Source organism: Melopsittacus undulatus, chromosome 6 (assembly GCF_012275295.1).
Source record: "Melopsittacus undulatus isolate bMelUnd1 chromosome 6, bMelUnd1.mat.Z, whole genome shotgun sequence".
In the NCBI taxonomy this organism is placed as follows: Eukaryota; Metazoa; Chordata; class Aves; order Psittaciformes; family Psittaculidae; genus Melopsittacus; species Melopsittacus undulatus.
In genome coordinates this window covers 12,572,904-12,600,279 of record NC_047532.1, presented here as the reverse complement: position 1 = coordinate 12,600,279, position 27,376 = coordinate 12,572,904, and the positions used below count along the sequence as shown (strand labels likewise).

Here is a 27,376-nt window from a genome sequence, read left to right as displayed (position 1 = left end):
GAGGGTGAAGAGCAAGAGCTGTAAACCAGAGCTCTATGAAAAGGCTTATAGGATTTGATGGTCAGAGGTAGTAGAAACACATTTAGGTCCATTTTTTTGTGGTTCATTTTACTGCTTTTCAGTTGGAATGAACACTTGGGTGTTCATTCCACAGGCACAGTACTTTGTTTTGGGTCACCCAGCTAACGTGAAACAGCTTGTTTGTGTCTCTGAACTCTATACTTACTCTCTGTGGTGTACTTCCTTGGTCAGCGTGGTAGCCTTACACTACAATTTGTTCCCATGGGCCAGGTGCCCGCATGCCTGGACTGGTCTGACTCAGATTGGGACGTGCACGTCTCACAAGAGAGAAATCGGCATCCCACTACAGGAGGTGCAGACCTCCCGGGGAGCAGAGCAGAGCATGAGCACACACACTCCCACTGTGCATGGAGCTGACTTGGAATTCCAGTCAGGAGGGTGGTATTTCTTAAAAAGATCTATCTGTTCAATGCAAAACATTTGGATTAATGCGAGAAAACTCCAAATAATTCAGTTTGGCTCTAATGTCCTTTCCCACCCTGCCTAGACGCAAGGTATTCCCAATGGAAAGTCGATTTTCACCCAGATTTTGGTTCTGTAGAAGTGTTTTCCATCAGAAAAATCATCCCAACGGAAAATTACAAACTGCTTCTAATACAAAGTGACCAGCAAAGCTCTCAAAATGATTCAGTGGCAAAGCTGGAAAGAGAACCCACAGCTCCTGACCACGAACCCTGTGCTCTAACCACGAGACAACACTCATCTTTCCCTGAGCAAGGTTGTTCCTGCACTATTTCTGCCTGGGCCCAAGTGGGAAAACTCTGGAAATGTTGCAAGAAAGCTTTAATTTTGCTACAAGATTTCCTGCTGGAGAATATTTGGGGGATAATGGGAAAAATCCCTGTTAGCTCCCTGGGAGCACTTTGGATATGATGGTTATGTGAGGGTTTCCATGTGCTCCTCCCTAAATGGGTCATGGAGGGACGTGGTGGGGTCCGATTCTGTCCACTGCAGGAGTGCTCTGCCACTGCTGGCCTGTGTGGTCAAGGGGTGCATTGAGGGGTTCCTGCTGCCCCAACCTCCCTTCATGTTAAGCAGATCTCTAACTAGACTTAGGGTTCATTCCTTACATCAGGAATTTTCCAGCTTTGCAGGTAAATCTCTCAAGCAGAGTAACCCCATGCAGAAAGTCCAACCCATGGCTTGCAGTCCTTTATGTAGATAGTGATTATATATTTATGGGTCAAGGTGGGGGATGTCCTCACTCCAGACATACCCTTCTGCTTGTCTCCTTCTATTTATTCTTCCCCGGGCTCTCTGGGGCTTCTTGCACCGCTTAAATGCTAAATGTTTCTGCAGTCTTGAAGGGCAGCAGGCCCTCGGCTGAGAAATACGATTCAGCAACAAAAAGAATCTAACCCCCTCCCCCCCCCCCCCCCCCCCCCCCCCCCCCCCCTTCCTGGTTCTGCTTTATTCGCTTTTAAATAAAAGAGAAACACGATTCCCTTTCCGAGGCAAAACCGCTCGTATCACTTGAATCCCTGACAGGGCACAGTGCGCGCTCGGCTTTCCAGGGCAGCCTTCAGCGTGACAGCTACGCCTAACACACAGCAGAGCCCTTCCCCAGCGCTCGGGGCGAGCTCCACTCGCGGGCCCCCAAATGCAAACCAGATGCCGGCACCGGCCGGCGCAGCCTTCAAAGGCGAGCGGGGGAGGCCCGGCCCGGCTGGGCTCTGCCCGGCTCCCACCTCCCCTTCCCCGCCCCACCGGGGGGGGGGACGGCAGCGCAAGCGCGACCAGGAGGAGGAGGAGGACGAGGGGGGGAACGCGGCGGGTTTCCCGGCAGCGGCCGGCGGTCAGGAATTAACTACATTGCTATTTGTGTAGCCCGCTCCCTGCGCCGCTATTGTAGTGTGTCGGGTCGGACAAGTAAGTGACTGCCGCTCGCCAGGACCCGGCCGAGGCTCCGCGAAGCCGAGCGGGCTCCCCCCCACCTCCGCCGGTTTCAAGCCGGGCGCCGCCCCTCAGCGCTGCGCGCGCTCCCTCAGCCGTTGCGGCAGTTAACGGCTGTTGGGCCGGCCCTCAGGGCTCAGAGCGGAGCGCGGTGACATTCAGAGATCGCCTTTCCCGTCCGTGAGGTGCCGCCGGCTGGGAAGTCCTGTCGCGATTGTGGTGGTTTTGAAGTAAAGCCGCTCCCCCCCTCTGTGTGTAACACCGCTCCCCGGGTTTCTCCTCAGGGAACCCCGCTCGCTGCACCCTCAGGCCGCTCGATGGCTGCATGATTAAATTGGCCCGACTCGGTTTCAGGGGCTGGTTTTTTTTTTTGCGTTGTTAGTGGGGTATTACAGGATTTATATTCAATTTTCCCCGCCTAGCTTCCCGAAGTTCGCTTTTACTGATGTTTCACCACAGCACAGTCTATATATAAAGCCTACGTTTAACGAGAACTGGTCTGCCCTTTGTCACAGTCCTGACAGGCTCCAGGTAGCTCAGTGCCTTGGGAGGCTCTTGAGGTTTCACAGGGATAGGGTAAAGCACATGGCTTCTTCCCAGTGCCTCCTACTGCGGACCATGGTGGAGGAGTCACCATTTTCCCTGCCCGTGGCAGGGGGTTGGAACTGGACGATATTAAGGTCCTTTCCAACCCAAACTATTCTATGGTTCTCAGATGCCTTTTTAAATGACAGCATTCAGGTGACTTGGCATAGGCAGATGGGACATGTACATCACTTAATGTACTTTCTTAATCCTCCAGATCCCTGGGAGATTTCCTTAAATGTATATCTTGCCATTACTCAAGTTGGTAGTTTCCAGGCTTGTATCTGCGGCACAAGTATTGCTGGCACTGGTCTCCTCTCATTGCTCTCTTCTACTGCTGCCTCTTTCCTTGTATTGCAGCTCTGCTTTCTCACACCTTTGCAGCACCATCTCCTTGGCATGGCAGTTGGTTGTTCTCATAAGGCTTGTGGGCTGGCTCAGAGCCCATCCTGGTAACCTGGTGGAATTTACTCGTGCTGGGCTCACAGTAATGGCTGTATTCCTCACTAGTGACGTGCTTTGCGCCAGTTAGGAACTGGTGACCTTGCAGATTCTTTCTCTAACTGAGGTGCCTGGGACTTGTTAGCTAGTTTAATAAATTTAGCATCAGTGCCTCTTCTCTGGAGAACACTTAAGAGAGAGATTTAGGGGAACGAGAAGAGAGGGCTCTCATCTCTGAGGTTCTTAGAAAGTAATAAACAGACGTATTACTGTGATGATGGTCTTCTCATTTTTTGTCCTCATGTATTTCCTCATCCTGGAAGACCATTAACTTAATTTATTGAAATTAACTTTTTTCTAAATGTACTTAACTATAGTACAAAAACATACTGAAATTGTAAAGTGTCTTTAAATAATAATTCCCGCCTTCAGGAATATGTGCTGGTCTATGGTAACAAAATTTTACTGGGATGAATGGGGGAAATTGGGGAATTGGGTTCTTGTAGTGACAGCTGTTCCCAGCTGAAAGGATCAAGCAGAAAGAAATTTATAGTGTCAGGAGAGATTAAATAAACTAGTACTATGCTGGCAGGTTTTTATGGGAATTCATAGCCACTTTTGTTACTCTGTCCAGTGTTTGTAACAGTCCTCAGCTAAATTATAATTTAAAAATGTTGGGTTTTTTGAAAAAAATATAATTTGTCCTCTTCTAAATATGGACTCTTGCTGATTTTCTTTCTTGTACTTCCTCAGAAGTCTTTGTTTCCTTAAGCCATTCTTCCTTTAAGTGTTCTTTTGATTCTGTTAGAGATTTATGTGTTTCCTGAGAACTAGTCGATTTACAGTAGAGGATCACAGTAGCTCTCCTGTGTGTTCCTGTTTTGTATCTTGGGCTTTTCAAATGACTCACATTGAAAGTCTTCCCTGGTACCTGCAACTAGAATATCAAAGATGTGCAAAATCATGGGTAGTGGCATGACCTTGGTAGAAGTGTTTTTCTGAGCTTCATTTTCAAAGGGAAATTTGTGGTCAGCATTGCCTGGTTGTTTGCCTCTTGTTAATACTTTCTGGTAGGTGTCTTGAGTTGCCCCTTGAGTTTCCCTCTGTATTTCCATGTGTGACAGGGAAAGTATTCGGACTGAGCATGAAACAGAATTTGTGACCCTCAGATGTTGGAGGCACGCAAGTTTAGAAGCTCTTGACTTCTGAGATGTTTTGAGAAAGTCATTGAAGGGAACTTAGAGGGAGGTGTTGGCCTGACACCCTTTCAGGCTTGTCTTTATGGGAGTTTGCAGTTAGGAGACTGATAGGATCATTAAGAAGGCAGATTTTACATTGATAAAACCCAAACATCATACCCCCCACAGCTGTGTATGCAGGGAGAAGGAAGAGAACTCACTGGGTTCAGATGAACAGATGTGGTTCTTTCACTGTAAAGAAGAAGGGGATGTAGACAGGTTACATGTGTATGATCTATCTGGATATCTGATTTTGGTGCAGAAGCTGTGTTTCTTTTAACCTAAACTAATGTGAAACCTCACTTCCTCTTAAGTACTTGTGACAGTAACTGCAGGGCTAATGTTTTTGGAATTGCAGCCCAAATAAATGTTTAATTTTAAAATGACAGATTACTCAGGGCTGTCATTCTTCTCATGCTTTTACTATGCAAGAGTGAACAAATACTGTATAGTGAACCGTGGATTCAGCGTATGGACACGTTTGCTCTGGGCTGAGCGTCTTGAAAGAAGTGGTTTACAGCATATCTTTAAAAATTGATTTCGCAGTTGCCTCTACTACTGGCCTAAGTGTTCCAGTATCTGCCAGGAGTAATTATAGACAGTTGGTTCAGATGTTGCTTAAATGTGTAAGCCTTGATGGGAAATGCAGTGGATTTCAGCCAGAATGCTAATTTTGATGTTTTGTCATTTCATAAAACTGTGAACTCAGAACAAACTATTTTTATACTGATCTGCTGATATGTAATCACACAGCTAGTGCCAAATTCAACCTTGATGTAGCACTGGAATCTACAGATGCACTTAAGAGTTATCAGCATTAACTTCAGCTGGCCAATTTGGTGTCCACAGTAGCAGAATGGTCTTATTTACCCAGGGTGCCAGGTATGTTCTCCAACCTGAAGCTCCTGATGCCAAGGCCAGTTTGCTCCAGGAATTCAGTTTAAAGCTGGTATGTGTATGGTTACATTAACTGCGGTTGAGCCTTTCAAATTGCATTCTACTCCAAGTTGTATTTTATAGTTTAGACAGATATTTTGTGAATTAACATCATTGTGCTAGGGGTGTGTTTACTGTATGCTTCTTTTTTGTGTGTTGATTTATTGTCTTTAATTTGTTTCTCCAATGCCATTATAGCCTAGAAGAAAATGAAAAAATAAAAAAGTCACAGTAGAGGAATCTGACTCTCTCTTATCGGCAATGAGTAGAAATTATTCTTTCTGTCCAGCATGGGATAAAGTGATAAAGACACTGGAATAAGAAAGATCTTCCTTAGCATTAGGTTAAGAAGCTGATAGATCCAGCCACTTAGATCTGTCAGTCATTTTGGAGCCTGTTACCTCCTTTCAACTAAGTCATGAAGCTGTTACAGCTGGAATTTATGTAATAATCAGATGGCATTTTTTCCCCCCTCATAGTCAATGTAAACAAGATAGTGTCTCCTTTCAGAGCTTCAAGCATTCTGCAGTGTCATTTGGGACATGTCTGTCTGCCAGATCATTATCACAGCCTTTAGGGATGCACGCAGCTGCAGTGTCAGAAGAGGGAATGGATCTAAATAGGTTGGTGTACATAAATTCTATCAGTTGCTGTTTTCAGGGTGTGGAGAAGAAAGGGTGCTGTTACATACCCTCTTAATTCCATAGGTTTTCCAGCGTGAGAATTGTGTCTTGGCATAAACATGAATATTTCCTCTGTTTGACAAATTGTGGGTTATGGCAAGCATTCAAAATGCTGCAGACGTGTGAGTGCACCTGTGATGTTCACAAGTGTCAGGAGTTTAATTCTGAACTGCTAATATGGCTGGGAGTTTTGCCACTGCCTTCAATGAATGCAGCATCAGACCCTGCTGTTGAGGTGATGGTCCAGTCCAAGCAGAGCCAAGAGAGCCCCGGAGGGGATTTGTGCTGTTGGATTTCCCTCGTAGATTGTGTCTTCTCATTTCGTGGCTCTTTGCTTAGCCTTCCTTTTTCCTGAGAACTCCTCTCTGCAGCTGTTTCCTGCTGTTCCTGGTGTTAGATGAACAGTGGAGCAGGGAGCTGACCTGGTTCCTTTTGTGCAGTATGGTTGCAGGCCGGGGAGCAAATGGGGCAGCCCAGTTAGGCATGTCACATTGCTAACCTCAGAGTGAGAGCCGCTCTGCCTTTGGCCTCATAGCCTGTCTCTGCCCAGGCAGCTTTGTGAGGCACACTGCGGTGATACTCTCATGCCTGTTGTGATGCTTGGGCTATCAGAGCATGCAAAAACCACATGGGTGCCTTGATCTTCATTCTGAAGAAAACCAGGGCGAGCAGTAGCCAGGTCTTCTCCAAGGGAGGAGCTCTTGAATTCCTCTTAGCCACACTTTGAGGGCCAGTGTTTTGGGAACTGCTTGCAGTTTGAAATTCCTGGCCTGCCATAGCCACCTCTGTGCTCCAAAGCAGCACCTCTCAGTTGACACCAGGGTGTTACTTTTCTGCTGTGGGCATCTCTGAGCAGTATCTCTAGTTGCCCAAAGCAGTCTTGGGGTCATTACTAACTGCATGTTAGTACTGGACTATTGCACTTTGTTATGGTACTTATTACTGCCACTTCTATGAACACAGAGCAGAAAAATGCTTTTTGACATACCTGACCATGTTAAGATTGTCAGTTCAGCTCATCAGCCATGGTCAGTAGACAGCTGCAGTGAGCCTTCTGGGGCCAATTCAGAATGCAATGTAATCGTGACTGCTTGGAGAAGGTAAATACGGAGCCATTGCTTAATGTCTCCTCTAGCTCTGGAACTCAGGCACATCAAACAAAACTAGCAGGTGGCATGCTCAGAACAAATGAAAGGACTTTTTCTTTCATTGTTTACACAGAACTTTGTAACTCATTACCACAGTAGTTTGCAGTTACAAAAGTTTGCCTGGATTCAGAAAGAGCACAAACAAATTTGGGGAGGAAAAAGCCTTCAAGGTCTGCTAATCCTAAAGATAAAGTTTCTGGCTCAGGAAGTGCCTCTGCTATAGATAGCAGGAGGAAGAAAGTGTCTTGGGGAAGTATTGCTGAATGAAAGGGGCAGGCATATACTTTTCTTATGGTTTCTGCTGTTTGTGGCAGGATACTGTACTAGTTGGACCCTTCATCTGACCCATTGCAGCTGTGCTCTTCTCTTTCATCAGGGTTCAGAATGCTGTTGCTCTTATTTGATCAACAGTACTATGTGCTGTATCTGCTCATAGTGCGAGTTCAAGACTGGAAGGAGAGCATAATTTTTTTTCGTTTTAAAAATCTCTCCTAGAGCATATTATAAGGAGAAACAACCGTGTTCTGCATTTAGGAGCTTGATATTTGTTGACAGTGGTCATGCTGACATCTTTCTGCTCGTGAGTGTGATATGTATGTAGGCAGTAGAAGCTGAAACTAAATTAATTTCGGATCTCATTTCTTAGAATAATTTGCTTACTCATTTTCCTTTCTTTGCTAATCAGTTACACCAGGGTAAACTTGGATATGTCTTGTTTTATATAAAAGCAGGTGGAAGTAGTTTGGCCTGAAAGTATTTAAAATACAAAGGCTGCAATTAGAGGGCAGAAAGCAGTGATGAAGTAATGCTTTGTCTTGGACACTGATAGAGGGAAAAAAAACATATGGAGAGACATTACAGAAGATTAGTACATAGTGAATTATTTATAGAGAGAAAAGGAGATACTAGAAAGTAGAAGAATATTTTCAGCCCTGTGGTGGGATTTATTGAGAATGGATTACAATGTAGGGTTGTGGGGGGGGCAATTAGGAAGGTTTTGGTGGAATAATTAGGAAGGTTTTGGTGGAACAGTGTATTATGGGACTGGGAGTTGGAGTCTGATTCTATTAAAATGAGATCTCTTCCAGTATTTGAAGCTGTTTTTCGTTGTTCTGAGGTGTGAGAAAGCTCTGCAGAATTTACCAGAGAATGAATGAAATAACCTTGAAGTGCTTGGTTTTTTTAATGGAGAAGCAAGCTTTCTCCAGCTTGGTTTTTAAGTTGCTTCAGTTTTGTTATTGTTAACACAGTCCCCACATTCCTAAGGCAGCAGTCTCCTGCATGTACGTGTTTCTGTTTTGGAAAGGGAAAAGGGGAGAGGAGGTGTGCTTTTGTTCCTTGTTTTTGTTTTGTTTGCTGTTGGGGAGCTGAAAAATAAATGCCTGTTGATAGTTATAGCACAGTCCCTTGGGCATTTTAAAGGTATTATTCTATATTAGTACTGCCCTTCAACATAGCATTTGAATTCCCCATCTGCTCCCACTCTCCCACACAGACATGTGCTGCCTTTGTCTTTTCACATCCAAACAGGAATTAAAGAACCTGGAAGAGGAAAGGGAGCTCACTGTCTTCAAGAAGAGATTGCTGCTCTACCACACCACTTTTGTTAGCTGACCAAAACTAGAAAGCCAACAAAGCTCTGAATTTCCAATATGATATCAAAACCTGCTTCTTGGGTTTTATCTCCTTCCTACAATTGAAAAAGAGCTTTTGTTAAACATGTTTAGATCTTTTCACACTAGGACTATAAAGCCTAATTTGAGTTTGTTAATCTTTTTCTTGGTGATCCATAGAAAAGCACAGCTGCACTACTAAAAACATACTGTTTATCTGTCATCGCTGGGTCTGGGCAGCCTGCAGCGTTCCAAAGATCAAAGTTTCAAACAGACATGCCAGCCCTTCAGAATTCCTTGGATTTAAACACAGTACCACAAAATCTATGCTTACAGCTGAGATAAATACTTGTCCTGAGCTCCAGCCTGCATTCATGTGAGTGAGCAGCGTTCCTCTACTGTAGCTTTAACAAAGGTATGTCTTGGCACTTTGATAAGTCTGTAGCAAGGTAGGACAGACTGAGTTTAATAGTTAGGTTTAATGAAGCAGTCCTCTGATTACTTAATCATTCCTTTTAGATTAAAATAAGCAATGTTAAGGGTTTTCATTTTTTTTATAAAGAAGTATTTTTGCAAATGATAGTGTCCCCTGTCATTTTTTTCATTGTCTATGTGGGAAAACTAGCACATTTGTTTAAGGATAAACTGGGAAGTCTGTGGTTTCCAGCACGCACATTTTGAATAATATTTATACAGACTATTATTTAATGGGCCATATAAATATTTATCATATGCTGTAGCCCTTTGATCATAAATGCTTGTTTGAAAAGCCATTCTATCCCTGCTGTGATTTGCAAAGAGACCTTTGCTGGTTTAGTGCTTGAAGGGAATTTTGGCTTCTTGTCCTGTATTAGTAGTTATAGTCCTGGACTAACACAGTCAAGCTGGAATTGTCGTTTTAAAATTTTTTTTCCCCTCTCTCCCTTTCTTTCTGTTTTCAAATTCAAATAAGAAGTTGTGAATGTGAGGCCTTTATTCTGCAATGGACAGACAAAGTTGCTTTGAAGCTTTGGAGGCCTTTTTCTTGGCTGCAAGAAGCCAGGCTTCCTGAGGTAGATACTTCAGGGATGTAGAAGGTATTATCACCACTGCTTTTCACCATTGGGAAGTCCATAAACATGCATCAAACATTTTGATGTCTTGTTAGGAATAGTGTGCATGGAATTGACTTGTCTGACTGGACCTTTAGGGCTTCTTATTTTAGTTGTTTTCCTGGTTCACTGTTTTCTTCATGATTGTATTGACTGCAGAAGGTGTATGCTAAGAACCCAGTAGATACCAATCCAAACCAAAGTTTTCTTTCCTGCATGGCAATGAAAGTTGGTATCCAGATTCCAAAGCAAGGAGTTTGTGCTGGGACCTTCTACTACCTCTGAACTCCATTAAAGAGTTTCTTCATTTCTGATTTGGAGTTTCCTCTTGTACCAAAGGAATCTATTGTGAACAAAACTGAATGGTAACATTTCTCTTTAAATTCTTATTAAAGTACTTTGGATAAAGATTTTTGACCAACCTCACTGCTGAGTTCTTAGGTACTCGAAAGATACTTGTAGAGTCCCTAATTGGTAATACTTACAACCTAAAGATGACAGTACTTTTTGTGGATCTGGTTGACAAGTAGGTGGCATACCAAGTAATTGGGACTCCAGATGAAACCTTGGCATCAAATCATGTTTTTGTCAGAGAGCAGATGAGATCCTATTGCAGAGACATTGTACTTTGAACAGCCTCGGTAACTAAGTGCTTGAAAAACGGGATTAATATTTACTTTGAACCCTTCTTGGTAAGATATTGAAGTATTGTTTTGTAAATCTAGGTGAGCTTTACTCAGAGAAAGACCAGTTAAAATAGGTTGGACTTTGTCACTTAACTCTTTCTGATTTACAGAACTAAACCAGTGACTCTGCATAGACTGATCTGTGCTGCTTGAGCATAGAAACAAACTCTGCTTCCTGCCCAGTCACTTGCACATGCACAACCTGGTTGCTTAGTAAGGAAAAAAAGGAAAGTAAACATTACATGGGCTTACTGGGTTCCAGGTTTCAAATGTTTGTGGGAAGCATCCAATGCAAAGCCATAATTTTAAGTGCTGAGTAGGAGGTACTATGAGCTTAATTCCCTGACATCTGTTAAGCTTGTTCTCCAAGTAGCAAAAACACATTAATGAGCTAAAATCAAGGCTGCCATACAAGGAAGAGAAGTAAAAATTTAGAGTAACATTGTGTATGTGAGAAAGAGGCAGGATGTAAAATACTCCTTTTGCTATTTGTATTTTGTGAAAAGCAAGTAAGAAAGATTTGCCTATGTTAAAAAAAATAATCAGCTTTGCAGCTTGTGGTTTACTCTCATCTTTTTATGAGTCAGCAGCTAAAGGCAGTGCCGAAATAGGGGAAAAACAGGGAAATTCGTGAGATAGTATCAGGAACAGTCTTAGGCAGTTTCTTCCAAGTAGCCAGCAGCATCTGCAGCCAGCCTCTTAAGCTGTGAGGAGAATTAAAAAGTGAGCATCATCTGTTGAAAAGAATGTCTTAAAACTGCTTTTATAGCCAAGGGCTAAAAGGAAGATGCAGAGTGCTGTAAGTATCCCCAGCTGACAGATGCAGTATTAATCACTGATATCAGGAGAATTGTCCTCTCTCTGTCAGAGGCATTAGCTTTTGTTAGTCTGACCAGGTCATAGAGCCAGGGCCAAGAAAATAAAGCCAGCTTTCTTGCCAATATTCCTGGGTGTTAGGCTCATGGCACATCATTATTTTTAGCTCATTGCTCATTGCTTGAACAGATGACCTTGCTTAACAAGATTAGTGTGTTGCACCTAAGCTACTGGGGAGAATAAGTGTGCTGAAAGAGAGAAGCTAGTATTGCCATCAGTGCTGCAGTATGTTCTATAGCTTTGATTTTTGTCTTGTTTCTGATGTTGTTAGAAGCTAGTGCTCTGTCCAACTTCCTCTAGTGACCCTACCGTGGTGCAGAATGTGGTGTGGTACCTGCTTTGGTTTGTATGAGGTTGCTCAGGAGTTTTAGTGATGGAGACGACTCCTTCATGCTGATGCTGTCAAAGCAGAGAAGTTAAAAATCGTCCCTGGCCTGCAGCAGTGGTGTCTAAGCATTGAGTGGTAGATTCAGGCAGTACAAAGTGATTGTATGGCACAGGTTGTGGTAAAATCTCCACAGACTAACCACATTTCTATGAACCATTTAAGGGGCAGGATGAGGGAAAGCCGGACATTTTTCTTTAGCCAAAGCACTGGCTTATGCTGTTTTAAATTAAACTTTGCTCTAATTCAGCTGTTGCCTAGCTTAATTATTATCTGGAATGATGCTTGGAGTTTTCTGAGGTAAGGATCTCCCTTTTTTAATTTTTTATTTCACCTGCTACCTCTAAACCTCAGTGATTATAAATTTGTAAAAGCTATCCACAGCGGTGGTTACAAGCCAACTGTAGATGTGAACAGCCGCTTATATTGTGCCAATACGATGTTCAGGGCAACAGAGCTGAAGGGCAACAGAACAGGGTCTGGAGCACAAGTGTGATGAGGAACGACTGAGGAGTTTAGTCTGGAAAAGTGAAGGCTCAGGGGGGACCTTATCGCTCTCTACAACTGCCTGACAGGAGATTATAGTGAGGTGGGGGCTGGTCTCTTCTTCCAAGTAACAAGTGATAGGACACGAGGAAACGGCCTCAAGCTGCACCAGGGCAGGTTTAGACTGGATATTAGGAATAATTTCTTTCCTGTGAGGGTGATCAGGTATTGGAACAGGCTGCCCAGGGCACTGGTAGGATTACTGTCCCTGGAATTGTTCAAAAAGCATGTAGAGGCCCTTAGTGACATGGTTTACTGGTTGACTTGGGAGTCCTAGGGTAAAGTTGGAAAAGACCTTTAGGATCATCAAATCCAATCTAGTTGATTCTATGATTGAAACTGATACCTAAGGATAGATGTTGACATGTACTCAAGATGTTTTGGTAGTGGGGAAAGAAAGGTTTGGTTGTCTGTCTTGTAGAAATAAAACAAGTAAAAAACATTGCTTCCAAAGTTGAGTACAATTTATGTGCCTCTATGATCGGTATTGTCTGCAGGGAGAGGACTTTCACCAATTTCTGTTCCACTGCTGTTTCTATCAGACTTTTGGTATATTTGCCGCTAAACTCTAGTTATTAAAAATAACCCCAGGATTAATTTGAAATGTGAAGAATCATATTGTATTTTTAACAGTACTTCCCAAATCTTTCCCCCTTTGCCTATAGCCCTCTCAACCCATCTTTCAGAAGTAATGCAGATCATTTCTTTGGGAGAGATGGACTGTTTTTAGGTAGAGCCATGTTGATGCTGTGTTAATACTGAGTATTCATCACATCATAATTGATCCATCCATTTTCTGGAAATCGGAAGTTATGTGTCAGCTGAATTTTGTGTGTTTCAGAGGCTTAAAGATTCATATGAACACTAACCTTGGTACTTGTCTGATGTTTCAAATACTTTGTGTAAACTTCCTTAGTATCATCCCAGCTTGACTAAAATGTGGATGTTAACTATTAATTAGGGACAAACTGTGAGAAATTAAGTACAGTGCATTTGTCACTGTATTAAATGTCAGATAGTTAGCCGTAATATAGTGAAATCAGCAACTCAGTGTGAATAATTGACCTCACTTTGTTCTTGTAGGTTGCCAAAGAGTAGTTAGCACTTTTTCAGCAAATAGTTTTCTGAATCTGCACAATGGTGTGGATTGGTGGTGGCTAGCTCTTAAAAACCTAACCAGTTTGTTCTTCATGTGGTTCCTTCCTCCCCTCCCCTCCCCTCCCCTCCCCTTTGGAGGACTCCAAATTGGGTAATGTGTACCAAATGCCACATATAATTATCAGCATCAGGCCACTTTTCGGAGGAGGCAAACTGTTCAGGTTCTGCAGACATTCAGCCTGACTTGCTGGCTCATTCAGCAGGAATATGCCACTCAGGAGCTGGTTGGCTGCATGGGAGGTAGCACCTCTTGGCTTGTCCTTCCTTTTCACGTGAGGGTTCAGCTGAGCCAGGCACACCACCCCTTTCACTGCTTCAGGAGTATAACTTTTTTGCAGTGAGACAATGACATACCTGTGGTGATTTTTGCTGTTCTTTCCAGAGGTGAATTCAACTTACCAGGCATCAGATGCTGGAAATCCCAGGAGTTTCTGGGTTGAAATATCCCTTTTGTGTAAAGCACCAGCTCCTGATTTCTGCTGAGTTTGGAACTGTACCTTTCCCTTCCTATCTCCTTCCCTCTTTTCCACTTTATGTAGACCTAATACTGTATGACTACAACTCATTTCCTTGATTGCATTCATGCACATTTACAATTTGCTTTTCAGGAGCTTCTGTGCCATGCAACTTCCACACAGACAATTGAATAAAATAGGTACAAGTAGTGCAAGACTTGAGCACTCAAAGTAATTAAATGCCAAGTGCAGACTTACAGAAAAAAATAAGCAAACTGCCTCTACAGCATCTCATCCTGTTGTGTACAGTTTTTCATCATCAGTCATTTTATCTGTTTTTAACCCCTTTTTTATTTCCCTCTGACAGGTTGTATTAAAAATGCACAGTAAGAAGAAGACTCCAGAAAAATACTATGTTGGAATTGATGTTGGCTCAGCAAGTGTTCGTGCAGCATTGGTCGATGGGCTTGGGACAGTGGTAGCACATGCAGAGCAGCCAATCCAAATTTGGGAGCCCCAGCCAGACCACTATGAGCAATCCTCTGCAGACATATGGGCTGCTTGCTGCTCAGTCACAAAGGTACATGAAGAAAAAGAAAATTAAGGAGATATGTTGCAGGTAGCTCCTCAGATTTGGAAAGTTTAAGGTCTTCAAGTCACTAGCATTTAATATTAGGTTTTGTGCTTGCTGTATTACTGTATAACTTGTAACCATCCTTGTGCATTAAAGGTAACTTGAGGATATGGCTGATACAGTCTCAGTGACTGTGATACAGGTGAGGAGCTCAAGGCCAGAGTAAAAGAAACTTGTGCTACAACTGAAAATGTAATGAAAGGCCTTCATTTCACTGTTAGTCCAGGTGAAGTACTTGCCGACTGCCTGCAAGAATCACATCTGTGGGTTTTGTTTCTCTCATGTACTTTATATCCACAAGACAGTTCTTTGAGGAGCAAAAGTTGCTCAGAACCTGGTAATGCATGTATTTAAAGATGTGCATTGTGCTCCATTGGAGTCACAAAGCAGCATTTATTGTAGAGTAATTGTAATCTGGTTTGTAAATGGTCTCTACCATTAATGTCTGTTACCTGTGATCCTCATTATAAGAGGATCCAGTATTATCAGACCAAAATAAAATATATGTTTGTGGATTGTCTCATTGATTGAAATAAATGTGGATTGAAATAAACCTTAGTAAAAGGGAAAATTTGTACCTCTTTGTACCCTCTGATCCAAAGAGCTGCCTATACATGCTGGTGGTAAAAGTAAATGAGTGACCTTGTTTGGCAATGCGCATATAGACCATTTCATCTTTCTTAATAAAGCCCTGGCCTGCTGCATGTTCTAAGGTTGGCTTTTTAAATATTCATGATGTGCTTGGTAATTTGCAGGTGGACAGTTCACCCATTCCCTTGTTATTGATCAGCCTTTTCAAACATTCATGAGCTTGGCTCTGCAGAAATGCCCTGAGATGAAGGAGCTGAGGTGAGGGGGTAGGAAGAAGTGAGTGACAGGGAAGAACAGCTTGATGTTAAAGCACAGAGAGTCTTTTATTCTACTTATTTGATTTTTCTCCTCGTGAATTGCTTTATTCTTACTCTGAACCTGTTTAAATACGATCTCTTATATGTAAGCAATAAAATACAGGCTTTGAAACTATACTGTTGCAGAGCCAGTAAGAGACTGGCACTGTAGTGAAAGTCTTTCGTTATAGTATTAATTAAAATAATGATATTTTTATTGTTGCTGAGAAGTGACAATTTATTATAGTGTTACATTTTAGGTGTCTTGCAACCTCATTTGGCACTTAATCCATGTGGGTGTTGTGTTTCTTTTTCCAGTGCTGCTGGAAGCCACGAAGTTCAGCCTCTTTGGGGCAGTGAGGTTTTTGTTTGTCTTGGAAAATCTTCCCAAAAGTATGCTATCCAAACTCTTGGTAACAGAGCCTTTGGAAAGGTGTGGCTTACAGAGGTGTTATCACTGCTACAGCTTTTTGATAAACTTTAGTTTTGGGTCCCTTTGCTATTGCAAGACAAAAAGCTGTGGCACAATATTACAAAGCAATTCTACAAAGCTTCCACAAGTGGAAACTGAGTGAGGTAACTGATGGGAATGCTTGACCCTGATTCTGTTCCCATGCTTCACTTGCAGCTGAACTCCAAGCTTTTAAAAGAGCAAGAAAATTCATATTGCTGTTTTCTGCTAGCTTTATTTTCTGATGGTTTTGTGCTTCCTGCTTTTATGCAGGACTGCAGCTAATAAAATTAAAAAGCTGTTAAAGAACTTCATGGACCTTTGAATTTAGTTTTGAAAACCGAAACAGTTTTTGGTAATTTGGTGTATTTTTGATTGGAGGTGTTAAAGAGTACTGAATCTCAGAACTCTCAGAGTTTGAGCTTGCAATTTGTAACTCATTTTCTATACTCATCAGTTCACAGAGTTACCTGCATTATGTATGGATATGTTCGTATTCATGTATGTTTTGTATATTTGCAGAAAGTTGTCTCTGGAGTAGATGCTAGCCACATTCGAGGGGTTGGGTTTGATGCTACATGTTCCCTTGTTGTTGTGGATAAACAATTCCAACCTTTGGCAGTCAACTGTGAAGGTAGGACTGCAGCACAAAAGTTGGTGTTACTGTGCATGACTTACCACTGATGTGAGCAAACAGTTTCATCCAAATGCCAAGTTACAGGGCTAACTATTCGAGATATGGATGGCAGGAAATCCTTTTTGTGAGAGTTTTACTGTTTTAATTCTACTGCAAAATTAGATCTGAGATGATTAGTCTGGCTAAATGTTCAGCATCCTAAGATCCAATTCATTCATCTTGGCTCAGAGAGACTGCTTCTTAGGAAATCTGTGCTCATTTTTCTTTTCTGCATGTTTTCTCCTCTTTCAGACTTCACTAATCACAGCTTTTATAGTGTGTATAAGTGCCCATCCACACTGGCTAAAGGATTGCTGAAAATGTTAGTGTGAGTATAGTCTAACATCATACTCTTGTCACGAAGTGGCAGCCAAGAGATTCAACTTGTGTATCTTATTACCCTGGTGTTCTGTCTTTGGGACAGTGCTAAACTTCAGAAAGTCTGTGACCTTCCTCTAAAAATTGTAATTTTTTTTTAATTGGTATTTGAGAAGATGATTCATAAGGCAAAAAGTCTGTGTTGATTTTTTTTTCAGTGAATCCCATTTAAGATGAGGTGTGTGCTAAAGCAGTAGTTACAGGGCCATAATCACAATTCTGTGTATGTTCCCTTTCTGTTCTCAGTTGTATTTGTCATCTCCTCCTACCCTTCACAAAACCCCTGCTTTGCCCCCCAAAATGTCCTTTGCTAAATTTAGATAGGAGTATTTGTTTTTCAGTTTGAGAGTCTCTTACAATCTGTTCAATGTCTAATGATGTTTGGGGCTATTTTGGTCTAGTGAGTCAAATTCAGTTCTCATTTTTTGTTCTCTGATATCCTCAAGAACTTTGAGTTTACATAGTGGTGGTGTTAAATAAAAAGACAAGAACATACTGAATATTGTTACACTGGTATGGACATGATGTGGTTGTCTCACAGTTCTAAGCTGTATTTCAGACCATGTTGGTGGTATGTCTCATACCTCTACCGTTGTCTTAAGAGTGTTTTCAAGATTCAACTTAGCATAAGAGAAATCTCAAGTGTCATCTGGATTACTATTCCACCTGTCTAGCAGGTCCTCTGTAGGTTAATTTTGATAAGATGTTCTCCTTGTCCTCATGTGTTCTGCAGACTTGCCAAATGCTTTTTCATTCCACATCCGAAATAAAGGCATTGCAGCAAATTACCCCCCTGAAAGGAATTAGGGTAATTCTTCTCATAACACTTGAAGAGGGAAGAGAATCCATGTAACCAGCTTGCTAGCAGACTAGCTGAGTTAACTTCAGTTTATAATGTTGTTTTTAGTTCTTAGTCACCAAAATCCTTCTTTATATTTTTAACTCAATATATCAAGAAGATTAGGTTCTTTGAATGAAACACAGTCTACAAGAGCATGGTGTTGCAAAGTCCTTGGATGTTCACAGCCTGATTGGTTTCAGTCAGCATTCTCAGTGCTCAGCGTGTCTTAAAGTTGGCTCAGAGAGCTAGAAATGTGTCTTTCAATATCTACTATAGTTTATTAACACTGATTTACAGTTTTATGTGTCAAAGTGAAAGTGTGAAGCAGCTTAGTGTCTAGTAAGTTAAATTACTGAGGTGGGGTGAAACCAAACCCAAATTAATCCCTTGTTTTCATCTTCTCTCCCAAGGACAAAACTATAGGAATGTCATTATGTGGATGGACCACCGTGCAGTCAGTCAAGTTGAGCGCATCAATGCAACGCAACACAGGGTTTTGAGCTATGTAGGGGGAGTAATGTCTGTGGAAATGCAGCCACCTAAATTGCTGTGGGTAAAGGAGGTGAGTACATATGAAACTGTGCTGTGTTTTGACCAATGATTAATGCCCTTTTTTTGTTAATTTGAGAACAAAATTTCTAAAACAAGTCTTCAGCCTTAGTGTTGAGCCCCAAGGCTTGCAAAGTAAGGTCAGCCAGAACTTGAGATGAAAATGTTTGAAGGTTCGTTGTTTCCTCTCACTTACTTAGAAATAACTTTGATTTTATTGATATTCAGAGTTTCCTGGTAGAAATATTTCATATGCCTTTCTTATCTAATTTTAAGGTTAGATAGACATACAAATTTAATTGCAGATAATGAATGAGGCCTTAAAGTACCCTAGGATATAGTTATGGAGGTGTGTTTCCTGCTCTGTAGGTGGTCATGCTTACAGGGACGTAGGTGCTACTTCTGGAATGGATTTCTAGCAATTTGAAAGCAGCTTCATCTAAGCAGTGGGCATCCTGGCCAGAGAGACTGCCTCTGTGGCACTGCATCCAACAGTGAGGGGATGTGTAATGTCTTTGGCTGCTGGTAGAGAAATTGTTCAGGTAGAGCTTCAATTTAGTTCTGTCCCATCTGTAGGAAGCAGAGCATCTGTAAAGGGAAGGTGCTCTGTTCATAATGCAGAACTCTGCCTCTGTCTCTTGTGTTTAAATTTTGTGCGTTACAGAACAACATACAGCCTTTTAATAATAGCTGTCAGATAAAAGGAGAAATGCTTGCCACTTGAATATTTTATAGCCTCCTCCAGTCTGGCTTTTACATTTGATCTTGATGACACTTGCTGTCATTTTAGCAAAGCCCAAATGTAAATTACTTGCTGCCAGTTTCAAGCAGCCAAAGTCTCCTGTACTTATAAACATTAAACACCGTATGATAGCACGATGTATATTGGGGAAAGTCAAAGGATTTAGCTGGGAGAAGCAGGTACTGGCAGATTAATGATAATAGGGGCTAATTAATGTTTGTGGATGCTATACTGAAATAGGAATAACCTTCTACCAGTTCTTTCCCTCTTGAGCCATGAGTATCATATGTCAGTCATTTAATAAATATTAAAAAGTAAGCTGTAAAAACCTTAAATGAATCCATTGTGTTCAAAACATGTTTATATTTCAGTTAGGTCTGCAATATAAGTACCTGACTGATGAGGAAAGGCCAGATTATGGGTTCTTCTAAATGCACAGACTTACTAGAGGTGTAAGTCTGTGCTATGGCCTCAAAGCCCTCTGACATAATTGCTGTAGTACAAAGGGGCAGAGCAACTATTGCAGGGCTTGTTCCCTCCATGAGCAAATGGGTAGGAAATACAGTTCACTTTAGTCTACATGCCAGCCAGCAGCAGAGATTGCTTGGCAAAGGGCATTACAGGGCTTATTCATATGGCCTTTTTCAGCTCCTGACGTACCAGCTTAAAGAGATTATTATCTCTAAGAGAGGGTTGTTTTTTTACCTCAGTATCTGCTGAGCTTCTCACACCACAGTTCCTGCATTCTGAGTGGACTAGCAAAGACGTACTCTTAAACTGCTTAAGCTTACACCGCTTAACTCGCTAGCACCTCAGTGAGCTCATGAGAAGGAACAATAACATTTACTATGGCGGTGATTGTAATCAGTTGAGATGTGGGCATGTAGTGCTATTCCTTCTGTCTTTGGAGAGAGATGTGATTGAGTCTTTGCTTACTGCTTCTATACTGGTTGCAAAGTAGGAGGAGGGTGAAAGGAATTGTATGAAGAGCAATGGTTTATTTTCAGTGCCAATCACAGTAACGTGACAATGTATTACATGATTTAGGGCTAGCAGCAAAGGTTCATTTTAGCTTCCAACAGCTGAAATTCAGCCTGATATAATGCAAGTGTTCTCACTTTTTGCCAAGGAGAATGAATTTTACAATGACTTTGAATGTCAGGTTATATCCTTTCTAACTGAGAATATCTGAAGTCTTTGCAAAGTTGGAAGTGAAATTCCCATTCTGCTTCTGTTGTGACAACTAAAAATAACTGTGCTCACTGTACCTGGTTTGCAGAGTGTTGAATTAGTTGGCTAGATGAGAACTTCATGACATTAAATTAGACTCTTTGAAAATGTGTCCCCCAGTGTTGCTGAGGAGAAGGCCAAAATGGGATTGTTATGAGCACTGAATGTTAGGGCTGAGATGTGTTGACAGATCTGCCTGGGAAAGTTTTACACAGTTTCTGCCTACACCGTGTGCCTGGCTGTGATAGTGGCCTTCAGTCTCTCCAGCTTTCCTGACTGCTAAATGTCACCAAATATGCTACTAGCAAGGCTTCTTTGAAGTGTCATAGATCTGAGTAGTTTGTCTTAAATCCTCACCTCTGCTTTTGTTTTCTACACCATATGTGAAATAACCTTTCCTACCAAGGTACTGCTTGCTCCAGTGAGCAGTGCAGCCTCTTTCAAAGGAGCCACCTTCAAATAAGATCCCTCTCAAAGCATCCCAAAGTCTGTTGCTGTACTGTAAAACTCTCCAGGAATTTGCTGCCAACCTCTGCAAATATGTACAGTTGGTTCAGTTGGTTGGTTTTTCCTGAAAACACTCCCGGGATTTCTAGAACTGTTTCCAGCCAGCTGACTGCAAGAGGTGCAGCCTGCTGTTTGATACAGGAACAGTAGTGGGTTAGAGCAGAAATCCATTTGACTCATTATTTGTCTGATTAGTAGTGAGGTTTATGCTCTATAAATTCAGCTAATCTTTCCTGAACCCACATGCACTTTGTGAAGCTGCTGTGACCTGTGGTAGTGAGTTCACTTGTGTAACTGTACTTGCTGTGAACAGGTACCTTTTTTTTTCTGAAACAGGTTCCTAAAATCTCATTTACTTTTTAGTTCATAGAATCCCGGAATGGTTTGGGTTGGAAGGGACCTCAAAGAGCATCTTGTTCTAACCCCCCTACTGTGGACAGGGACACCTTTGAGACAGTGAACTCTCTCATTCCCCAGTCAACATCTCCATGCCATGGACCATATGAGATGGGTTTTTTTCCTTCCTTATTCCTTTCTTAACATGCCTTCCTAATGTTGTCATACACCTGACAGTATCCCAGGAATTTAAGCAAACAATGGATTGGGCGCATTCTTCTATGACTAGCCATAATCAAAACTGGCAAAACAGAGGTGTCTTCAGAAGCTATTTTGCACCTTTTGCCCTTTGGTGGGCATCACATTTCTGGGAAGTTTTTGACCAGGAGGCTTGACATGGCTCCGATACATGGATGTTTATAAGCAAACCTCATAACCATGCACTTTGTACAATCATACTCCAGATCAGTGGGTGCACCCTAATATATGAAGGTTCATTCTTGACTTTTGCCTTGAATTCCCTGGAATGATTTTTGAACTCCCCAGGAATTTGACGTTGCTGCTACTAAATATTTTTGCTGTTTTCCCCCTGTACATCTTTGCTTGGGGTTGATACTGCACACATTTGATAACTGCTGGCATTGGTCTGTGTTTAGCAGACAGGGCGCAGTGAGGAAAATTACTGCTTTATATCTGAGGTTATGATAAAATAGCCTGGTCCTAATAATGAAGAACAATTCATAAATCCCTTGAAGTAACCAGCAGAGCTCACTTTTGTGTTATTGAGAAAATGTTGGATGCTTTTCTTTTGATCAAACTTCATGTATTTGTAACAATAAACAGCATTTGGAAGGAGCTTGAAAAAATTGTCCTAATGAAATACGTTCCTTTCAGTGGATCCTTAGCTCTTTGGAACTCTTAACATTGTTTTCTTGAGCTTCAAAGTTTATTTAGGCTGGCATAAATAGAAATGTTTCTTATAGAGTTTATTGCCTAACTGATAAATTTTCAGGATTTCCCTTGACTTTTCCATGTTCCATGTTCTGAGACTTCCGAGTCATATGAAACTGCAGTCACAGAATCACAGAATCACAGAATCCCAAGGGTTGGAAGGGACCTCGAAAGATCATCTAGTCCAACCCCCCTGCAAGAGCAGGGTAACCTAGAGTACATCACACAGGAACTTGTCCAGGCGGGCCTTGAATATCTCCAACGTAGGAGACTCCACAACCCCCCTGGGCAACTTGTTCCAGTGCTCTGTCACTCTCACAGTAAAGAAGTTCTTCCTGATGTTAACGTGGAACCTCCTATGCTCCAGTTTACACCCATTGTTCCTTGTCCTGTCACTGGATATCACTGAAAAAGCCTAGCTCCATCATTCTGACACCCACCCTTTACATATTTGTAAACACTGATGAGGTCACCCCTCAGTCTCCCTGCTAATTCAAGATAAGTTGCAGAAATGAGACCGTAAACTCAATTAGTTTGTCAAGAATCATTTAAGAGATTAGGAGTCAAGCTAGAGGCACTTTTGGAAATAAGTTATTTAAGGTATTGATACTAAATGATTCTTTGGAATGTTACACCTGTAAGTTGATTGTGTGTACATTGTCAGCAAAGCCTCCCCCTTCCTTGCCAAGGTGCTAACCTGACTCTGGGAGGCTATGTTAGGAGATCCTGTCTTCTTACTCTTTGCTATGGGCTCTCCTAGCTGTAGTATCTAAAAACTTGAGCTCTTGAGGCAGGGTCTGACATAGGTCAGTCCAGCATGATTGCTAAGCTTGAGTGACTGGGCTGTCTCACAAAGGAAGGAGTTGAATTTCTATTACTTGAAGAGTGTTCATCTAAGCAATTAAAAATATTGCCAAAGAATATGACTTTGCAAATTTACTCTGAATTGGTTGGAAGTGATGATCCAAGGGGAAGAGGACTTAGGTGACCTAACTGTGCTTTTCCATTTCCATCATCTTGTTCCTAGAACTGAAGTTAAAGATGACATCACTCACTGTGAGGAATGAGCTGACATCACTGTATGAGAAGTAGATACTGGTCCTTATCTCTTATGGTTTTCTTGTAACACTTGACTTGTATTTATTTGCAGAGGGATGTTGCAGTTTTTCTTCAAAGTCACAAGTTACTCTAATCTGCTGCTTTGTGAACTTGTTTTTGCATATAATTCTTTCTCTTTAACATTCCCACTCTACACAGATAGAGATTTAACTAGCGACTAGAGGCTTTGGGGTTTATTCTGTTCTTCCAACGCTTCATTCCTATTCCATTTTGGCTTTGAATTAAGAAACTAAACTATAAAGGTCATAATGGCCTTTTGAGATCTTTTATTTGAACTATATTGGCTTATATTCAGCTGAGTTTGATTGCTGCTGAATCATTTTTACCCTCTGGCACCTAGTGGTTAGTCTACATGAACTTAATTGGGTGGTCTTGATGTTTGTTATTGCAGATAGGTGTTCATATGACAAAGCCATCACTGCAAGTGGAGTTTGTGAGTTGGGGACAGCTGTTTGCAGTAAATGATCAGCTGAATGCAGCTACTGTGTAGCCTATGGGGCAGTCTTGTTAAAGCACATCTGGGGTCCACTTAGGGGAGCATTGTATTTCTCTGCCTGTGTGGACCATGTGCAGTGGTAAAGAGAGTCCAGTGTTAAATCTGTAATGGAAACCAAAATGAATATAGGATTTTGCAAAAAGCTAATTTCTGTGAATACAGTCATATTTGACTTTTTAGTAAGGTCAGCTGAATGAAGAACATGAAGTTGAAATAAAGAATCATTATCCTTTCACAAATATTTAGAAATTAGCTGTAAGATGATTCTGACAAAACCTTCAATATCTGAAGGGGGCCTACAAGGGTGCTGGAGAGGAACTCTTCATCAGGGACTGTAGTGATATGGCAAGAGGTCATGAGCTTAAGATTAAACAGCAAAAGTTCAGGTTAGATATGAGGAAGAAGTTCTTTACTGTGAGGGTGGTGAGGTCCTGGAACAGGTTGCCCAAAGAAGTGCTCCATCCCTGGCAGTGTTCAAGGCCAGGTTGCACAGAGCCTTGGGCAGCATGGTCTAGTGTGAGGCTAAGCAAGGGGTTGGAACTCAATGATCTTAAGGTCCATCCCAATCCAAGCCATTCTATGATTGTATAATTCCTGTAGTCAGTAAGACAAGTTTGAATGTAAAACTAAGTGAAAACAAAAGTAGTAAACAAAAGTAGTTCCTGGTTACTGGGTCTTTCAAAACAACCACTTAAATTCCCTTCTCTTGCTGTTATTTCCTTAGATTTTTTCATTGTTAGAATTACCTTGCAAAACATTACTGCAGTAGTTCTTCTGTAGTTGCAGATCTATATTTTGCAGCTTTGCTAAGCAGATTGTGCGGTTTTGTTGACTTTAGCTAAAGAAATTGGATGTTCACTGGCTGAATGAATGTGTAGATAGTTCTAGTAGGTAGATGCATGCACTTGAACTGAAAACTTAGGTATAGACTCCTTCACTTCGAGTGACAAATGCTTGGCAGTATAATGTGGCTGTCTGTGCTATGGCAAACCAAAATGACAGCAGTGAGAGCACAGCTTACACAGTGATGTAAAAGCTGCAGTGAGGTTTTGTCCAGCCTGTCAGTACTTTTTTCCCCAGAGGTAGCAGAAGAAAAAGATCTTGTTTACTAATTTCTGGCTGGAGATTTTCTTGTAGCTTGTGCCAAAACAAAAAGATGCTTGTTATGTTTTCCTCATAGTAATGACATTACAAATCAGCTATTTCTGAAAAATACTAGTCCCATTAAATCAGAGATGCTGTAGCTGTTCAAACTGGGTGGGGGATGCTGGACTGGGAGGAGATAAGTGCTTGGTAATTGTCTCCAAATAAAATGCAGTCTCCTTATTCTGTGCTTTCATAACTCTGTGCTTGATATGGTATGAAAGCAAAGAAGAGCCTCCCTTTAGCAAACAGCTGAGAGTGACTGACTAACATATCATTCCTCTGCAATTAATAGCTAAAATCAATAGTTTCTAAGTAATTATTTTTCTGGCACTGTGATCACTGATCTTTCTATGTGTTACAGTTCACATCTTCAGTTACAGCTATTTTATGCATCATTGTTTTTCTCTTTGTACACCTGTGACTTGCAGCTACCAATGAGATAATTTACAGAAACAATTAAAACATCTTTCCCTGGCTATGGAGGAAAGAAGAATAGTGGATGCACTCACATTAGCTTGGCAGCAGCCTCTATCTTCTCCATTGCTTACTGCCTTTGCAGCTGGCTTTTTGTTTTGTTGAATGTGACTGGATATTTTTCCATTAATATAACTAATAAATTCAGTGTTAAGTGAGAATGAGTCCAAGTACTGAATTTGGATCTGAACTCTTGATTAGAATTGTTTATAAATGCTTTAACAGCCCTGTCTTATCCAAATCCATACATAGTGCAGATGTGTATGCAGAAGTTATACTTCAGGCTGTTGAGTTTGGCTTTTAGTTGCAGTTGCTGATCAAGTAAGCACCTACACGTGTCTAAGACAGTGTCTTGGGGGTAGAGGCTGTGTTACAGCAAGGCAGTTTTGTCTATCTTCACCAGTAGCCTTCCTCTGAGAGGTTACCTTCCAAGCTCTCCCCCTCTCCTCCCTAAAGATGAATGTGGTAATTCTGTTAGTTTATATTTTACCAATTAGATTTCAACTGGTAGTTGCAGAATTGATCACTTTATAGCCTTGGCTCTAGCAAGGGTAGTATTTCTTCTCAGAGCCTATCTTAGGTATCTCAAAATAGCTCTACCACATGGCTTGGCATCTGATCTGAAGTGTGGGAGATCCAAAGTCCTGGCTTTGTCTGAATGGCAGCAGGAATGGGCCATCAGTTTCTTAAATCCCTGTGAGTGCATTATGTCTTCAGTTGCTTTCTTTCTTGCTTCCACACAATATATATTTGTTTTTGTCACTTAGAAAAAGAGGGACTGGTACACTACATAGCATACAGATTGCCTGGGAGATTAGATTCAAATTTAGGGTTAAATTGGGAAAAGCAGATGGTTCTTCAGGGAGTGAGTCTCTGCTGATTTTCAGATGACTTAGATTTTGACCTGATGTGGAACTTGAATGCTCACACCAGCTTTCTTTTTACTCTAAATGGCAAAACATTTTTCTGCTTCCATCTGTGCCCCTTGCTTTTAATCTGGGTTTCTAACACGCCAGTTTGGGATGATTTTTGAATTTGTAGTTTTTGGCTGATAACTAGTGCTGAAATTCAGACTGATATCCTGTGCTAAAGCCCATCTTTAGTTAATCGCTTGGCCAACAGGGATCTGATATGAAGGGTGTGTGTATACTTTCATTTAAGATAATATGATTCATATTTAATCTGTATTAGCAATAACAAAAGCCATGACATCTTTGCTGTTTATATACACATTATACTTTTGGTGGAAAAAATGCATTTTCACAAACATCAGATGCTTGAAGATCAATACATCTTACAAGAAAATTGTACACTTGGTAAGAGCAGAAATCAAACTTTCCTGTAAACTATTTTCCAGAAATGGGCTACCTCAGCACACCAGTAAAATATGGATGTGAAAGTTCTCCCAGCTTTCCCAAGTAGAATGTGCCTCCACGTGTCTCCAAAAAGTTGTATCAGGTGCTGGGGCTTATATGTGTATTTTCAGTCCAACTAAGTAGTGAACAAATACATTTTACACAATACAAAATCATGCAGTATGGCTTCATGGACTTGTCAAGGGGTAAAAGGGAAGTGGAGGCCTTTCATGTGCTCTATATCAGTTCCCTGATCCTTCACTCCCCAGGTGCTTCTTATCTAGGAAGATTAAGAGACATTGTACTTGATAATTCCTAAACGCTTTGCCACCCAAGTATCTGGAATTATCTGTAAGGATCTAAAAAAGTATAGTTGTTAAACCCCAGACCAGCAGAGAGAGATATAAAGAAAGGGGACTCCATCAGTACCCCTGGAAAATAGAAATATTGGATTAGTTTCTTTCCAAGTGAGTTTGGAGGCTGAGTCGCAGGATATGAATACAGCATTGGGAACGTTCCCGGATCTTTTCCACAATCCTTTTAATGTGGTCACAGATTCCTGCCTGTGAGTGAAAATAAATAACTTCAGTGAGTGTCGAAAACATGGAGACTTTTAAATTTGTTTGGAAAAAGCATCAGGGCATGCAATGTTTTTTTTTTTGTCTGTGCTAATTAGTGATGACACAGCATCAAGATGGCAAAGAATGAATCATTTGGATGTTCATGAAACAACATATTTTAATGTCAGTAACTTGTGGCTTTGGGGAATTCTTGAAGTAGTAGAATAAG

The 27,376-nt window shown here is 41.4% G+C and overlaps 1 protein-coding gene across 11 annotated transcripts in view; it reads left to right on the top strand.

Moving 5' to 3' along the window:
- FGGY (FGGY carbohydrate kinase domain containing) overlaps positions 1-27,376 on the top strand; it is a 329,262-nt gene that overhangs the window by 179,745 nt on the left and 122,141 nt on the right. For 6 of the 11 annotated variants that reach the window (XM_034063471.1, XM_031050950.2, XM_031050943.2 and 3 more), the window contains 3 exons: positions 14,183-14,395; positions 16,310-16,421; positions 18,093-18,244. In XM_034063471.1, coding sequence (XP_033919362.1) covers positions 14,195-14,395; positions 16,310-16,421; positions 18,093-18,244 — 465 coding nt within the window. In that variant the 5' untranslated portion in view covers positions 14,183-14,194. Of the gene's footprint in view, positions 1-1,869; positions 1,951-2,086; positions 2,205-9,009; positions 9,034-14,182; positions 14,396-16,309; positions 16,422-18,092; positions 18,245-27,376 lie in introns of those variants that run through there. The other 5 variants (XM_031050946.2, XM_031050947.2, XM_031050944.2 and 2 more) reach the window with 5 other exon arrangements.